The sequence below is a fragment of the Phodopus roborovskii genome, unplaced genomic scaffold, assembly GCF_943737965.1.
Source record: "Phodopus roborovskii unplaced genomic scaffold, PHOROB, whole genome shotgun sequence".
NCBI classification, from domain to species: Eukaryota; Metazoa; Chordata; class Mammalia; order Rodentia; family Cricetidae; genus Phodopus; species Phodopus roborovskii.
In genome coordinates, this window is record NW_026126517.1 from 51,561,022 (window position 1) to 51,579,888 (window position 18,867).

The following is an 18,867-nucleotide window of genomic DNA, read 5'->3' on the forward strand; positions in this document are numbered from 1 at the left end:
AAAAATCCTTATGTTGTGATGATATCCAATAACAAAATTATTTTTGTTGCTACTGTTATGAATTGTAATGTAAATATATGATATACTAGGTGGTTTTAGGAGACCTCTGTGAAGGGGTTATTCAATCACCAAGAGGTCAAGACCACAGGTCAAGAACCACTGCTATAGTGTAAACTGGCTATTATGATCTGTAGTCATTGTCATCATCAAGTGACATTATCAAATTGTAATTGTCTGATAGAGTAAAGTTTGACTTGCCTCTAAATTCTCCTAAACAATTTTGTTTCATTGGAGAATAAAGTAAAGGTTGGAAAATAATTTTGCTGATGTATTTTAAATTGGGAAATCTGGAGATGATGGACAGATCACATGGCTCTGTATTTTTCAATACAGATATGTGTCCTGTGCCCTGGGCTGTCCATACGAAGGAAGCATCATGCCACAAAAAGTCGCAGAAGTAAGAAACATCTCCAGCCTTTGTGGTTACTGTTAAAACGATGAGTATTATTGGTCAATTTTAGACAGTTTTCTTAATTGTTTATTGAATATCAGTAGCAGAGGCTAAAAAGAAGCCCGGCTGGGAACTTATCACTGAAGCTGTGTTTTGTCACTTAGCTAGTCATTTCATTTTAACATAGATCCATTGACTATAACTTTCCAAAGGTGGGTGATAATTGAGTCATATTTTGGATGCTTTAACCACAGAAAGAGAAAAAGCTGTCTTGCTTGTGCATTACCTTAGCCAAAGAAATGCTTTCCCACTTCCATCACAATGTCAGACAGCTGTGCACATGTATGTAGTCAGCTCTCTCTTCTCCATGCTTACATCAGAGCATGTGCTACAGTGCTTCGGTTCACATGTGATATTCATTACTGTGCTGTGTCAATAGATTGCATTCATTAAGAATCTGCATATAGGATTATTAAATCTGCTTATTATATGCTAACTCTTTCTTTACCATTAATTCATACTAATGAATACCAAATACTCTACTTTGGGAACTAGTTTAGAAACTTATTTGCATATGAAGTATATTAATGTAAACTTTTGTTGACTGTGAATTTTCATAAAGTTTGTGATACAATACTGGAAGAGTAAATGTGACATCATTAGTAAACCCCAGATTATGTGGATTAAACTCTTAGTCCATCTGAAGTAATTCCTTCCTTTTTCACTCACTTGAACTATGAAGATAATTGAAGATATTTCAAATGAATACTATCTCATTATCTTGTCTTTTAAAGGTCCTTGATCATAGAGGCAAGTATACTAGTGAATGATGAAGCTGAGGCTTTTTATCACTCTCCTTTCTTCTAAGACTGTGCTATCAATATGCACAGACCATTATATATTGTATTTCTTTTTAAAGAATATTCCCAGAAGGCTTGACTTCAGGTCTCACAAAACTTATGTAAACTTTTTGGGGACACTAGACTGTTTGTCCCCCTCTTGTACTGTTCTAGCATGGAAGAGTTGCATAGTCATTTTTTTCACCACAACTGGGGTGCTGCTGAAGCCTTGAAGACAGATTAGAAGTATTAAAAATTCATGATCAGCAACTATGCTGCAGAGGCCTTTGTGCTAGCCTAATACATTTTGTGAATTTATTCTTTTCTTTCTGAAACGACTACTTGAAAGTTGATTACTTTTGCAGACTCTCCCCCTTCTTCACACTCAATACCCCTGTTCTTTGCTTGCTCATGGCCCTCTCTTGCACAATTGACTTTTTGCCTGCTTTGGAATGCTCTCTGCCTTTCACACTCCAGTGGCTTGGAACCCACTAACCTTTATGTGTGTATGCTTTACCGAACATGTTTCAGACTCTTCTCTCTCACTCTTTTCAAGCTTACTTTATCTCAGGTCATTTAACGCCCCACCCCCACTGCTTGACAGCTCTAGGCCAGTGTTCAGTGTCCTTTAGTACATGATCTTGTTTCTTTCTTTAGAGTCTTATTTTAGTTTGGCTTGTGTATCTCTCCATGATATTGGCAAAAAACTGGTCCTCATTTGTATTCATGATCACAAGACCCATGCCAACATCTGCTTTCTGGTCAATCTCATCACCTAGCACAGTGCCTGGAATAAGGTGTCTCTGGAAAAGTACAAGCTAAATGTCAAAAAAAAGCCTTTTATTTATTTTATTTTGCAGCCAAGCATGCCATTAACATGGTCATGATTATTATAAGTTTTGAAAGCATACTGTCGCTACTTTAGGAAGCATTCTAGATGAGGACATTTTGTCATATATATTCAACAAAAAAATATCATGCTGTCTTCATGCAGTCTACATTGCTCTTTCATTGTAAAACTGAAGATAACTTGAAATTTACCTGGCATAAATCCCTTAACTCACTCACAAGACAGAAAATATAAGCTAGTACTATTAAGTGATTCTTCTAATTGCTAAGCATCTTAATGGCAGAGTAGAAATAACTGCTGATGTCTCATGATCTCTGATATAATGTCCAAAGAAACACTACTTCCAAATTCAATGCTTCTTTTTAATTAGAGTTGAGAAACATTAACTTCACCTATGTGAAATTACAGCTCAAAAGGAAAAGATAGATAGATGGGTGGGTATATATGAAGTAGGTATGACTCTAAGACAAGCTTGAACAGACAACATAATAACAGTGATTTCATCCCAAATATTGTTATGGGGCTTAAAATTTAATGGGCAGAAAAGAGGACTGGGAAACTGAAGTAAATACTTTCTGTGGGCAAAGTCATCAAAGTTGTAACTTTTATCTACAGGTAATGATTACTTAGGAGTCATAGGGTTGGTTTCAGCTCCTTTTCATTTTCTTACCAGCAGTTTGCCTTTCAACAGGTCTCAAAGAGATTGTATGCTATGGGCTGCTATGAGATATCATTGGGAGACACAATTGGAGTGGGCACTCCAGGCAGCATGAAGATGATGTTGGAAAGTGTCATGAAAGAAATCCCTCCAGGAGCTCTCGCTGTTCATTGCCATGACACATATGGACAAGCCCTTGCAAACATCCTAACAGCTCTTCAGGTATGTGCAGTCCCAATGTGCTATGCTGTAGTTTTTTATGATACAAGTATGTTGAAAGTTTTAGTGAAACAAATTTATTAAATGCAAATGTAATGCTTAAATAATGTGTATTATGTAGTTTATGTTGAGATTCTATGAAAATGATGTTTTAACATAGCTACATGTGTGAAATATTTGTAAATGCTCTATAACTTTTTAGGAAAATGAAGGTCTTAGTACTATTTGTATGATTTGGTAAAGTTGGTGGTCTTTAATTTTGAAGTAGCAATTCTATTAGATGTATAGATTCTAATTTAAATTCCTATGTAACTCAACTATAAAATTTAATACAGTTGAATATTATGATATATTGAGAAGACACAAAAACTGTAGCATGTGCTGCTGTAGTCATGAAACGAGTGAACTTTTGTTAATTTGGTTGCACTATGATGAATATATGTGGAGTAGGAAAAGAGAAATTTTACTAAAGCATCTTTCTAAAGTTTGTAGCCTCACATGTGTGCATACATGTGTACTTAGGAATTGTAAAGCCTTATGTGTGCCAGGCAAACACTCCAACACTGAGCCCACAGTCTCACTTTCAATAAAACTCTTGATTATTTTAATCAAACAGATTCCTTTATATGGCTTGAGAAATAAAATCTAAAAAGTTAGAGTATTAAGAAATACTAAGGTATATGCTATTATAAGTATAAATTATATAAAGAGTAAATTTAAATGATTTTATTTTAAAATTTTCATTTTATGAAAAAATAAGATTTATTTGATATCCATACCACTAAAATTTCACCATTAAAGAAATAATATTACAGTTCTTTGCTAAGGCTGAAAATCAGTTTGTAAAGTTTAATGTTACTGTTCCAAACTATGTAGTTATTTGTAGACAATTAGAATTGTGGGAAGGGCTTTTTGGCTTGTTTGTATATGTGAGAAGAAATGAAGAAGAAATATCTCATGATATTTTAGGGTGTGGGAACTTTAATTTTTTCCTTCCCAGGTAGTCTTGATTCAATGACAATAGAGAAATGTGCCTGACTTCAGGGTGCTAAATCCAACTTCGCCTTTTGTCTTATTGGGTGTTCCTGAGCACATGCCTAAGGTTTTCCCTCAACTTCAATATTTAATCTTTATACAATTCTATATTTTCTCATTATGAATAGTAACTTATTTATAAAGTATGGTCATTATTTTATATATGGTACTTTAGTTATTGGGGATCAAAGCTTGTTGTGTAGACTCAGAGTATAGACAAAAAGTTGTTGGTCTCCACCCATTAATACTGCTTGTTTTAATTTATAAATATTTTTTCATTTAAATTAGAAACACTTTTGTCTTACATGTCAATCCCATTTCCTTCCTCCCCTCCTTCCATACCCCTCCACTGACATTCCCATCCTATCCCCTTTCTGCTCCCCAGAGAGGGTGAGGCCTTCTACCTGGGAATCTTCAAAGTCTGTCACATCATTTGGAGCAGGGCCTAGGCCCTTCCCCATGTGTCTAGGCTGAGAGAGTATCCCTCTATGTGGAATGGACTCCCAAAATCCATTTGTACACTGGTGATAAATACTGATCCATTACCAGAGGCCCCATATACGTCCCAGTCCTTCTATCAGACATCCATGTTCAGGGAGTCTAGGTCAGTTCTATGCTGGTTTTCCAGCTATCAGACTGGGGTCCGTGAGCAATTCTTTGTCCAGGTCAGCTGTTTCTGTGGGTTCCTTCAGCCTGGTCTTGACCCTTTTGCTCTTCACTCCTCCCTCTCTGCAACTGGATTCCAGGAGTTCGGCTCAGTGGTTAGCTGTGGGTGTTTGCTTCTACTTCCATCAGCTACTGGATGATGGCTCTAGGATGGCATATAAGGTAGTCATCATCAATCTCATTATCAGAGAAGGGCATTTAAGTTAGCCTCTCCACTATTGCTTAGATTGTTAGTTGGGGTCATCCTTGTAGATATCTAGATGTATTGTGATTTTAATTGTTTATAAAAGCGTATTTACAAAATTATAGTAATATTCTGCATAATATTTTATTTTATAATTATATTTAAATATATTTAAAATATTTAGGTAGAAAATAAATTACACATACACTAGTGATCTCATAAGTACTGAAAAGCTACTGTCTCCAAGGGATCTGGTAGTCATTGTGATGTCTTAATGTAATTCATTAGCCATGTACTATGATGCTGCTATTAACAAACACGTGTTGCTAATATATGAAAATACACCACCAAAGTCAAATCTAGTATTTATAACTATATTGTATAGTTGTATATGTGACTGTATAAATATAGCATTTACAACTAGTATAGACAACTATTATAAGCAAATATTTTTGGTTTATGTATTTTTGTTTCTTCCCTTCTTTGATTTGGTGTGTATTTGATGTTGACCATCAAACTGGGGGCTTCCTCCTATATGCTAGGCTAATCTTCTAATATTGAGCAGTAAGCCCAACCTACTGTTATTTTACTTTTACTTCTGTTTTTTTTTTTTAAAGAAAATATACCTATAATCAGTGCAACATTATGCTTTCCATAACCTCATATAGTTCATTTTACTGAATCAAGAAGCCAGGCAGAGTGATCCACTCTGGGTTTATTTAAGTATATTTTATGATGCACAGTGATAGAACTTACATTGCATCTCTCAGAATGTCATAATACTTGTTAAAATCAGTCTACAGAATAAGACGAAATAATTCCCTGTAAGGAATGTGTGTGTTTCAAGAACATTAAAAAAAAATACACTGATTCAAATAGCTTGGAAAGATGGGGTAAAAGGTGAATAGATTGAGATTTAGAAAACTTGATCAGTTGAGTGGAATACTTCCCATTCATAGTTAAGTCCCAAAATGTTGGGGAACATTGGAATCCTATACTGGAAATACAGGCGACCACTATTCATGTTTGGATCCAATCAAGTGGGGAACATGAAAAAAATATTTTTATGTGGGCAGGAGTCCTCGAATGAACACAAAGAATAAACAACAATGTCACAATTCTTCGCATACAAGAGAGAAATCATGTTTATTTTTCAAGATATTGACTAAAAATGGAAAATAGATTGAAAACCTCTCTTTGTGCATCGTAAAATTTCATAGTCCTCGTGAATTTAGAGTTTGGCTTTAGATTAAATTTGAAAGACATACCAGATAAATTACTTTCACATAGTTGTGGGTCAGTGGGACCCTTCATTTTCAATCACATGTCTATGCTGAAGGAATGATATTTCTTTTTAAGGTAAGCTCTTGGCAAACTCTCTCTCTCTCTCTCTCTCTCTCTCTCTCTCTCTCTCTCTCTGTGTGTGTGTGTGTGAACAGGTGGATCTTATACTCTTCAACAGCTCTTTTTGTAGTTAGTAAAAGCTCTAAGAACCTGTGGTTATATATTCTGTTGTATCCTTCCTCATATGTACCAGCTCTATGTAAATATGGGAGGCAAAAAAGCAGGAGGGAGGCAAGATGGCCTGGGAAAGGAGTGGTATTCTTCCAACTCCATAGTATCCATGAGCATCATTTCAGTGTAAACACATGGATAAAAAGTGTCACAGCAACTTGTATATTGGGAAACATAAAGTGAATAAATAAACAATTGATAAAATAGTCAAAAGCAGGGGTGAGCAAAAGAAACTAATGTTTCGAAATTATCGAAGTTTCTATTTTATGTGTCATTTTTGGTTGCATATAGCTTAATAAGTTATTTGTAACTGAAGGAAGACATACACTCCCACTTTCTGGAACCTATACAAAATTCAGACAATCTTTAATTCTTTTATAATTTTAAACTCATTGAACAAATATGGGTGTGGCATTGGGATGTCACTGTACACAGAAGTGGGTGCTCCTCTTTAAGAGTCCTGAATAACTAAAAACCCACAAGAGACCATTTTTAACCCCAACTTTTAACAGAAATGGCAGTAACAACAATAAAACAAGCAGGTTTAAATTTAGATGATAATGAGAACTAAAAATAATGGGGGAAAATCTTAATGTTTCAGGGTAGAGGAAATGAGAGAATCCAGCTTCATTAGGAACACAGCTAACCTTGGCTTCATGAAGCAATGGCCATAGCTCATTTTAATGGAATCTTTGAAGTGGTTTCTAGTAAAATTTGTGGTGGATGTGAAGTGGATATCATTTGCTTTAATTCAGGGTTGGAGAGACAGTTTGCAGTGTTTCAAACTAGAAGTTACTATTAAGGCAAGGGGACATGTAATAAGTAGAAACTTGGCTATAGTGGTAGGAAACAAATGGGAGTTATAAACAGAACGTCCCCCTCAGTCTGGAACGCACATCTAATCAACTAGTAGAGGAACCTTTCTTGGATTTTCAGGTTTTATTGTGCTTTTAATTACTTAAACATGTAACTCATAGGAGCACATGGGTATGTGGACATCAATAATTCATAATTATAACATATTTTAATATAAAGAAATTATTCTGATTATAGATGTAAGTGTGGGGTATTTATAACTGCTCAAAAGCAACAGAGCAAGAAAATGAGGTGATAAAATGTACAACAACTTAGTAATGGAAGAAACATGCATGGCCCTATATATGTGTCTCCAACTTTATATGAAAACTGAATTTTACCCTGTTTCATATTCCCCAAGTCCCTAAATAAAACACCAGTTTAACAAATTGGTTAATCTGCTTAATATAACATAATTGCTCATTTTTCTCCATTAAAATGTTTTGAGTCTTTATAATTGGGTAAAACAGGGTAAAACAAATAATATCCAATGCTACAAGTAATGGTCCACATTAATTGCTAGCACAGAGAAAAAGCAGGAACCCCAGCAATTTCTCATGAAGAAATACTACATTCTTTTTTCTTAAACTTAATAGACCTCTAGCTAGTGTGCCTTTCTTTATAATGCTTTCCACATGTTTGTTATTCTCTTTTAGAAAGACTAAATTATTAACCTAATTTTTACATCAAAAGCATTCATGGTTTTATGCAGACTCTTACTAACCATGTTAAAATGCCACCAAACTACAAGTTTTTCTTAATGTAATTGGTTTATGTGGTTCTCAAAGAGGATTTAAAACAATTTCCTCTACTACCTAGCCAAGTCTTTCTCTTTTTTATTCCTACTTGTTACAAAGGATGTAATTGTGAAAAATTGAGACTAGTCACAGAATTTCCAGAAAAATCCCTTGATAATGGTGCACTTAGTTGGTAAACCCATGACAGTCATTGCAATTACTACCTTAGTCAACAATATTAACTTTTAGCATATATCTTATTTATGAACAAAGCCATAGTAGAAAGCACTGGGTAGCAGATATATTTATAAACACGTGCATTATATATTATTCATTTATTTGATACATTTTTTAACAGCATTGTAAAACAGATATACAAGAAAGAAAACGATCATAGATGAGAAGCTTCCTCTGTGCCTTCAGAATAAGATACAAGGAGGAACCAAAGAGATTCATACAAGGTACCTCACGCACAAAGGGGAAAAGGAACAAGATCTCCTGAGCATATTGGGGCGGGGGGCAGTGAGTGGAGATGGAGTTAGGAGAAAGAAGAGGGGAGGAGAGGAGAATATGTGGGATCAGGAAGATTGAGTTGGGGGAGGAATAGAGGAGAACGAGAAAAGACATACCATGATATAGGGAGCCATTATAGGTTTGAAGAGAAAACTGAACCTAGAGAAATGTCCAGAGACCTACAAGGGCAACCCCAACTAACAATCTGAGCAATAGTGGAAAGGCTACCTTAAATGTCCTTCCCTGATAATGAGATTGATGACTAACTTACCCACCATCATAGAGCCCTCATCTAGTAGCTGATGGAAACAAAAGCAGATAGGAACAGCTAAACACTGAGCTGAACTCATGGAATCCAGTTGCAGAAAGGGAGGAGTGATAAGAAAATGGGTCAAGACCAGGCTACAGAAACCCACAGAGACAGCTGACCTGAACAAGGGGGAGTTCATAGAACCCCAGACTGATAGCTGGGAAACCAGCATTATACCTACTCAGACCCCCTGAACGTTGTTCTCAGTTAGAGGGCCTGGGCAGACTAAGGGACCTCTGATAGTGGCACCAGGATGTATCCCTGGTGCAAGAAAGGACTTTGGGAACACATTCCCTGTGGAGGATGACAGATTTTGATGATTCCTACTGGAAGGCATCACCCTCCCTGTGCAGTGGGGGAGGGGTAGGAGGAAGGTTGGGGGCATGGGAGGGAGAGGGAACAGGGTTCAATATGTAAAATAAGAAAAAAATAATAAAAATTTAAAAAGGAAGTGTTAAGGCAACAGAGAAGACCTGACGTTACAAGACAAAGAGAGCTATAGAAGTTAAGAAGGAGGTAACAGCAACAGATCACAGAGTAGAAAGTCACCATCAAGAAGTAGGAAGTGTCCTGAGGAGACTATTTAAGTAAAGGATGAATATAGAACCCCAACTATAAAAGATTAGGAGCAATGCCTCCATATCACCTAATTATTAAAATTCTAAGTGTGCAGCAAAAAGCCGTGAGACATGAAAACTATCATGAGATATCTATCAGAATAACACAAACTTCAACAGAAATTGAAAGAAGGGACAGATGTATATCAAGGCTGCCAATCATTATTGCTGTGCCCAGAATATTCTCATGTAAAACTGAAGGAGAAACAAAGACATTTCAAGACAAACAATAGTTAAAATGATTCATTACGACAACTAAGTCAGCATTTCAGAAGAAAACCACACAAAGAAGAGAAATAAATCCAGTCCTGAGAGCCTTGTAAGAATAAATCTTATTAGAAGGACAGATAGACAAAAAGAAACTATGAAGACTGAACAATATATTTTTTGAATGATTAGTTGACTAGTGAAGAAACCGATGGGGAAAGGATTTTTTTAAGCTTTTAAAAGAAGCTTTTATTTATTTTGTAGTATTTGCATTACAGGAAACAAAACACAAGAAGCCAAAAACTCTCCCAGTCACAAGCAGCACAGCTTGATGTATCCTTCTTGATGCTGCAAATGTACATACATTCAGCTGAGATTATACAGTATGTACCATGCTTGGGGAAAGGATTTTTTACACAATGAATGAAAATGGAAACAAGAGTTATGAAAACCTGTGAGACACTATGATGGCAGGTGTAAGTAGGACATCTTCATCTCTATGTTAACGCATCTTTAAAAAAGGAGAACTCAAATAAACAATCTTGTCATGTTCTCTTGGTCATAGAAAAAGACAACTAGCCAAATAAGGATTTAATAGATGTAGAGAACTATGATCATCAGTACAGGAATTAATAAGGAAATTAATAAATGTACTTAAAGAACAATACAAAAGGCCAAGCAGTGCAGAGTTGTTTCTTTGAAAATAACAAAATCAATAGTGACTAACTAATCAAATTTAATAATAGGATTTTACACAGATTTTTTTTAAGTCAGAGGATAATTAGATAAAAGTTTGGACTGTTTCAACAATTGGAAGAGCATAGAATAGATGAATTTCTAAACACATGTGTCCTACTTAAATTAACCAAGAGAATACAGATGACCAAACATAGTCAGTGACAAATAATGAGGTTAAAGAGTAATAAAAAATTTCACAATAAGAATATTCCTGGAACAGATAGGTCTACCACCATTTTCTACCATCTCTCCAGAGAACTAACTCCTATATAATTTTTTTCAGAAAAGCCCTCAAACTCAAACAACAACAACAAAAACAAAACAAAAACAGATAAAACCAAACAAAATTTAAACAAACAAACAAACAAACAAAAAAATACCCTGGGCAAATTATGTTAATATCTGGATAGAGACACAAAAATTTTCAGTGAAATACTTGGTAATTTGATTCAGTAAAACAATTAAATGATTTCATGCCATCATCATTAAGTTGGTTTTAATCCAAAGATGCAATGAGGATTCAACAGATATAAAATACTATATGTCATTATGGTAAAAGTGTTGAAGTAACTAGGTATGAAAGGATCACGTCTCTGCATGGTACTGTGTCTTTGCATGGTATTGTTATTCTCCTAAACAAGTGACAATAATCTGCCTCCTATATCCTTTTTTTTTTTAATTTTACATATAGATCCCAGTTCCCTCTTCCTCCCTCTCTCCCACCCTCCCATGCCCGCTGACCACCCTCCCCTCCCATCTCCCCTCCACTCCACATGTATGTAGGGAGTGGTCATCTAAATCTGTCAAGCCATTTAGAGTAGGGACTAGGCCATCCCTCCTGCCTCTAGGCTAAGCGAGTATCCCTCCATGGGAACGTGCTCCCAAAGTCCTTTTGTGCACCAGGGATACATCCTGGTTCCACTGTCTGGGGTCCCTTAGACTTTCCAGTCCTTCTAGTTGAGACCCATGTTCAGGGGGTCTGAGTCAGCCCCATGCTGGATTCCCAGCTATCAGTCTGGGGCCCATTAGCTCCTCCTTATTCAGGTCAGCTCTCTCTGGGTTTCTGTAGCCTGGTCTTGTCCTCCCTCTCTGCATCTGGATTCCAGTTCCTCTCAGTGATTAGTTGTGGGTGTCCCCTTCTGTTTCTATCAGCTGCTAGATGAGAGCTCTATGATGGTGGGTAAGTTAGTCATCAATCTCATTATCAGGGAAGGGCATTTAAGGTAGCCTTTCCACTGTTGCTCCAATTGTTAGTTGGAGTCACCCTTGTAGGTCTCTGGACATTTCTCTAGGATCAGTTTTCTCTTCAAGCCTATAATGGTTCCCTCTTTTATGCTCTCTCTCTCTCTCTCTCTCTCTCTCTCTCTCTCTCTCTCTCTCTCTCTCTCTCTCCCTCTCCCTCTCTCTCTCTTTCCTCTCTTCCTCCCCTGACTCAATCTTCCTAGTCCCATGTGCTTTCCTCTCCTCCCCTTTCTTTCTCCTAGCTCCCTCTCCACTCACTGCCCCCTCCCACTCCCAATATGCTCAGGAGATCTTGTCCCTTTCCCCTTCTGTGAGGGACCTTATATGAATCTCTTAGAATCCTCCTTGTATCTAGTTTCTCTGGTGGTGGTATTATAGGCTGGTAATCCTTTGCTCTATGTCTAAAATCCATATATGAGTGAGTACATACTATGTTCCTCTTTTTGTGATTGGGTTACCTTATTCAGGATGGTTTCTTCAAGCCTCCTAAATTCTTAACTTTCCTTGTTTTTTGAGACAGGATCTTTCAGGAAGATCCACAATTCACCATGAGGCTGGTTGACTATTTAATCTTAGGAATTCACCTGTCTCCACTTCCCCAGTGCTGGGGTTACAAGAGTTGCCATTTCAGGGCCTTTTACCTGGGAACTGGAGGCTAGACCCAAACTCTGAAATATGCATAGGTGATCTGGATGTTATTGTGGAACTACTGGAAACATTCAGCTGATTGCAGGTAGGGGTTCTGGGGTGTGTGATTTGAAGTTACTGAATTCTCTGACTACTGCCTTCTCAACTTGAATTTAATCTTCACTAATACTGTTAAATAAATGAATATGGTATTGTGTATTGTGAGATTGATTTCTAATACTGAGCCATTTTAATCTAACACTGTAAATTACTCTCACCTCATCAAATCAGAACTGGAAATAGTTTGGCAAACTATGAGAAAATTATTCAATTAATAAAGCTGAAATATTCATGCATATATGTATATATACATACATACATAACATTAAAATGTATTTATATTAAACATGTCAATACCTTGAGAAATTTCTTAGGGAAAACTTTCCCCTGTGGAAAATATTATTAAGACTAATTTTGTGATGTTAAAAAGAAAGGTTGTGGTTAAAGGATGTGGTTGACATTTGTTTACATAACCCAAGCTTACTGATTTCAATCCAAAGTCCAAGCCTGTAGAGTAGATTGTCTTTTCTGTAAAGACCAAAATGTATTTAATTTTTCTTTTTAAAAAAATCTTTATATTTTATTGTTTTTCATGTGTGAGGGTTTTGTCTACCTGGATGTCTGAGTACTATTTCCATTCCTGGTACCTCCTGAGGTCAGAAGACTACATCTGATTCCCCTGGGACTGTAGTTACCTTCTGAGCTGCCATGTGGGTCCTGGGAATTGAACCCGGGCTCTCTGAAAGATCAGCCAATGTTTGTAACTACTGAGCAAACTCTCTAGCACTTATTTTCTTCATCTGCACAGACATATGGGAACAGTTCTCCTTGAAAATAAAGTAGGAGCCAGCCGGGCTGTGGTGGCACATGTCTTTAATCCCAGCATTTAGGAGGCAGAGGCAGATGGATCTCTATGAGTTCAAGACCAGCCTGATGTATAAGAGCAAATTCCAGGAGAGGCTTCAAAGCTACACAGGAAAACCCTGTCTCAAACAAACAAACAAAGACAAGAAAAAGAAAATAATGTAAGGTCTGATTCCAGTAGACCATACAGTATTAATATGTATTTCGGCTTTAAGAAAGACAACATGACTTTAAAATGATAACAGATTAATCCAATAAAGCGTGGATTTTGCATAAATAATTTTTACTTCTAAGATATCAGCCCAATAAACATAAAAATACAATCCTGAGTCCATCCAGCATTGCTGGCACCTATGTTTCTAGGGCTGATTACTTGCTATTGGATAATTGATCAGGGGCTCATCCCTGGGATAGAGTAATTCTTACTCTCAGTTGCTAATTTCTTATAATATATCATCTAGAGACAAGGCCTCCATCCCCACTGGGATGTTAACATGTGTTGAAACTGTTCAGGATTTGTCAAGGAGGCTTGTTACAGTCTCAGAATAGACTTCTTTGATCTTCTGCTTCATGCCACATTTCTGCCTTCTCTTCCACTATGTCCTCCGAGTCTTAGGTGCAAGAGTTGTATTGCAATTATATCTGTAACACTCTCCTCCTGCTACAAAAGAAACCTCTTCAATGAGGGATGTGACCTGCATTTATCTGTCAATAATGCTAAATATTTACAATGAAGTTAGGAGTTAAGATGGTTAAGGAAAGTGGTAGCAGTAGGTTCTCCTGTGAGATCCATGCCCTTACAGCTACATGTTGCTGGCTAATTTTATAATACCAGGCATGATTTCTCTTCTATTAAGAGACTCCTGATTCCATTTAGACAGCTATTGGTTACCACTAAGATACTATCCAGATAAATGGATGGAACTAGAAACCATATTGAGTGATATAACCCAAACCAGAAAGACAAACAGCCTCTGTTCCCTCTCATCTGTCGTTCTAACTCTGTATCTTTGGGTGTGAGTATTGAACCTGGAGTAACTACAGAACCAGGAAAGAAAACAAAGACTGTGAAAGAGAGAGGCCTACACAGAGGAAAAGAAGGATATAAGTGATGTGGAGAGGAGAATGAGAAAATGGGGAAGAAGCTTTATTTTGAAAGAGAGGACAATATAGAAAGGACAGGGAGGAGGGAGGGATAAACAATAGTAGGGGCACTTGGAAAATATATAGGGAATCATTATTTGATGTTTACCTAAAATTTCATATAGTGTGTGTGTGTGTGTGTGTATAAATATCTTAAAATGAAGTAATACAAGTTGAGCCATAGAATGTCTAAAAAACAAACAAAACAACAACAAAACTCAAATACCAGGCATGAGAAACTTCCTTTTGAAAACTAAGAGACACTCAAAATAGTATAAGCTGTTGCTATTGCTGTTCCCCTTGATCACTTACAAGAATTGAAGACAAGTCTCTACTTCTGAAGATGCCAAACACAATGGTCATAGATTTTAATTAGGGAATGGTTTATTGTCGAGCCTTCTTTAGTATGATAATTTTCAGGGTTCAATATTCAACTTAAATAAATACATATAGATAACGTTTATAATCTAATGAGATTATATTCGAATATACAAATGGGAGACAGTTGGGAATATAGCTCACTTAGGACATCGATTGCCACAAAACAATGATGTACCTGAGTTTGAATTCCAGAACCTGTATAAAGTCAGGTATGATGGTGTGTTTCTGTAATCCCAGCATACCCATGTTAAGGTGGAAACAGAGGCAGCAGAATCCCCAGAAGTTCACCAGCCCTACAGCTTAGCATGCATATGGGAAAATAACAAGAGATCCCATCTCAAACAAGATGCAAGATGAGGAGCAACACCCAGCACTGACCTCTGGCCTCCACATGCATGCCTTAGCACACATGCCCCTGGATACCCACATATACATATGCCATACAGACACAAAGACTTTTTAAGGCAGAAAAATATGTATAAGAAAAAACAATAAAAAACTATGTGAAAATAGTTTAGGAATTTATTAAACATGCCTATATTTTTATTAATGCTCTGTATTTAGTGAACTGTACCCCATGGTTTCAAAAATAAATGGGCAAGTATTATAATGGAAGCATATAAATAACACCAATATATAAGCATACTGTTCGGAAAAGCATTAAAGTTGCCCTAGTTTGTTTTCTATTGCCATGATGAACATCAGGACCAAAAGCAAATTGGTGATGAGAAGGCTTGTTTCAACTTACAATTTATAATCCGTCATGAAAGAAGTCAGGGTGGGCACCTGACAAAGAGGAATGCTGCCCACAGGCTAGCTCTCTACTTAATCTATCTTTCAAATCCCAGCATCCACAGTGGACTCGCCCCTTACAATAATTACTACTTGAGAAAATGCACCCACAGACTATTCTTAAGGTTAGTATCACAGAAGTCTTTTCTCAATTGAAGTTCTCTCTTCTCACATGGTAACAGTTAGTATTAAGCTAACAAAAATCTAAGCAACACATGGGTTATGAGTTTAAATTGTGCATTTCAGCGGATTATACACTGACTAAATAGAAATCATGAAGAAGGTAGAAAGGTGGCTAATGATTTCCCTGCTCATTATGGTTTGAGGTGATATGCACCCCCCACCATCTTGTACATGTCTTCCCAATGATGGTGCTGTTTCGGAGAGATTATAAAACTTTTTGGACAGGGTACTTATCTGGAAGATATAGGGCCATAAGAGTGAGGCTGGAGGGTTTCTTCTGGGTTTGACATGTTGTCCAGATTATCCTATCCGCAAGCAAATGCTTCTGTCACCATAGCTGTGAGCTCTTCCCATAACCACTTCTTTCCTGACACAATTTACTGTATCCTCTGAACAGGGAGCCTGAGCAAGTCTTGAATCTCTTCAGCTGTTTTTGTTAAGTCATCTGTCAATAATGATAAGTAAATAATAAAAATAACTGGTACTTGGCATGGTGGAACACAGCTTTAATCCCAGCATTCTGGAGGCAGAGGCGGGCTGATTTCTTGCATTTGAGGGCAACCTGGTTTACATAATGAGTTCCAGGACAGCCAGATAAACCATGTCTCATAGAAATAAAACACAAAACAAAAGAAATGGTACAGAGAAATGGGGTATTAGAAACTTGTCTGTATATTAAACATTTGGAGCTAGTTTTCTGGAGAAATGTGGAACATACTGGAACTATAGACTTGAGCATCCACAGAGTGCAATAGACAGAGCTTAATGTGCAGTTCCATTCGAAGAGCAGAAGAAAAATGCCAAGAGAAAGGCTAACCATGATTACCAAGGTCATTGGGTTTCAGAGGAGAATAGGGACTCCATCCTGAAATACCCTGAAGATCCTTTATGTTATATTCTGGCAAAGAAATGGAACATGTTCTTCCTGTGTCCTGAGATCTTCATTTGGGCTACTTTCAGAAGAAATGGACTGTTTTGTTTGGCAAAGAAAATTCCAAGACAGCATAATATTCAGGCTATGACAACTATTACTCATTGCATTTTGCAACATTTCCAGTTTTCTTCTGTGGGATATCCCATCACAAATTAAGAAAAGAAGCTAATGACTGCTACATAATATATATCTGGTGGAAAGCCCGATGAGCATGGACCTTTGATTCATAAACTTGGTCTTTGGGTTAGAAAACATAAAGGTCAATTTGTTGATGGTCTCTGAGGTCCTTTTTAGCTTAAGTTGTTTTGAGATCAAGGCACTTATTTTAAGGTCTATAATGTACAAGTCATTGTCATAGGCAAGTAAAAGAGTTCAGTTAGAGAAACAAGGACACTGGCAGCCTTAGTCGTTCAGTTTTTAAATTTGATAGGAAGATACTAGTGAGAAATGATCTCCCAGAGGTATGCTTTCTCCTAAACACATTGAATACATCCATTTAACATGAAAAGAAACTGACATAAAATCCACTTTTAGGCAGTAACATGCCATTAGAAGCTTGTCTAAATAAAGCATGGTCTAGTGTGTATTAGCTGAACAAGATTTACCCTAAGATAAGTAAATGAAATTGAGCTGAAGTTCTTTCCCAACAATAATTTGAAAGTTGTTTAATATCATTAAATGATAAGATGTATATAATTACCTAGAGGATTCGCCCCTGCCCCCGTGTGTGTGTGTGTGTGTGTGTGTGTGTGTGTGCATATGTGTGATATATATACATATATATATATATGTATATATATATATATATATATATATATATGCGCACATGTATATAAGCATACATGCATACATCTGAGTATGCCCATGGAGGACTAAGGCTACTGTTGGTTGTCTTCCTTGTTTGCTCTCCAGATACAGGTTATCTCACAGAATCTGCAGCACCATGGTCACAGAGGCATGCTGCTTTGTCTAGCAATTTTTTTTTTGTAGTGTTAGGGATCTAAACTTAAGTCCTAGTCTATTCTATTGATTGACTCACGTTCCCAGCCTGAGGGGAGAAAATCCATAAGTTGCTTTAGAAGCTGTCACTGATACAGAGATCTCCAATGTGATGTTAAGTGCAGGCATGAGGCATTTTACTCTTCTTTCCATTCCAAATTTATTTATTTTAATTTTTATCCTTTTGAAAACCAAATATAATTTTATTATTTATCCATTACATTTCCATTTTTAATCTCTCCCTTGGACCCCCTCACACACTCTCAGATTGACAGCATCTTTTTCTTTAGTTGTTATTGTCATGCACACATATGCATAAATATATAAATACAACCTTTTGAATCTATTTAAAGTATGGCTTGTATGTATATGCTTTCAGGACTGGCTTTTTTGTATTAGATAGTTAGCCAATTAAGGCATTCATCCTTAGAGAGGCGAATTTTCCCTTTCTGCATAGTCTTTTGTTGGCTGGTGTTCTTTGTTTAGAGGAGGGACTCGAGATTTTTCTCTACTTCCACATAAACATGTCTATTGATATTGCCATTGTTTATGTAGCCATTTCTAAAAAAGACTGTTTCGGAAAGACATTCTGATATTCTGACTCTTAGAGTTATTAAATATTTTAGGTAGATTAGTAGAAATAGAAATCAGTCATTGTAAGACTAATTTATCAATATAATAAAGGGAAATAAATTCATGATAATCTCAAAAGACTTAGAAAATCATTGACATTCTCCCCCCCCCTTAATCTATTTGCGATTAATCCTTGAAGGGAAAATACATTTTCTCCAGTAGAATGTTTCTGGGTCACCATCCACACTCCAGGATAATCGTGCCCAGAAGCAGCTAGTCAACATAAAATGGACTCCATGTATTTTGGGTGGATGTAGGAGAGCTTTTTGCTTTGTTTTATTTTGTTTGTCTTACTGGTTTTTGTTTGTTATAATTTTCAGGTTTTATTTTGTTTTTAAGAGAGAAAACACGAAGTTGGTCATGGCCATGAAGAGGATCTGGAGTTAACTGGGGAGGGGATATGATCAAAATATAGTGTATAAAAAATTTTGAATGAAAACAATGAAAATCATTGACATTTTTAACAAAGTAGGGGATTCTCACCAGAACAGAAGTATAAGATGTACACAGGAAAAAGCTAAAATAAAATAGTTTTCATTCCAAAGAGTTTTTAGGAAAATTATTAAAATCAATAAATATAACACGATCACAGTACATAAATTTAATACATAATCA

At 36.4% G+C, this 18,867-nt stretch overlaps 1 protein-coding gene across 1 annotated transcript in view; it reads left to right on the forward strand.

Moving 5' to 3' along the window:
* The window catches only part of Hmgcll1 (3-hydroxymethyl-3-methylglutaryl-CoA lyase like 1), a 131,550-nt gene that overhangs the window by 64,338 nt on the left and 48,345 nt on the right, over window positions 1–18,867 (forward strand). Inside the window, exons 6-7 of the mRNA XM_051197968.1 lie at window positions 394–457; window positions 2,832–3,020. Of these exons, the coding sequence (XP_051053925.1) occupies window positions 394–457; window positions 2,832–3,020 (253 nt within the window). The remainder of the gene's footprint in view (window positions 1–393; window positions 458–2,831; window positions 3,021–18,867) is intronic.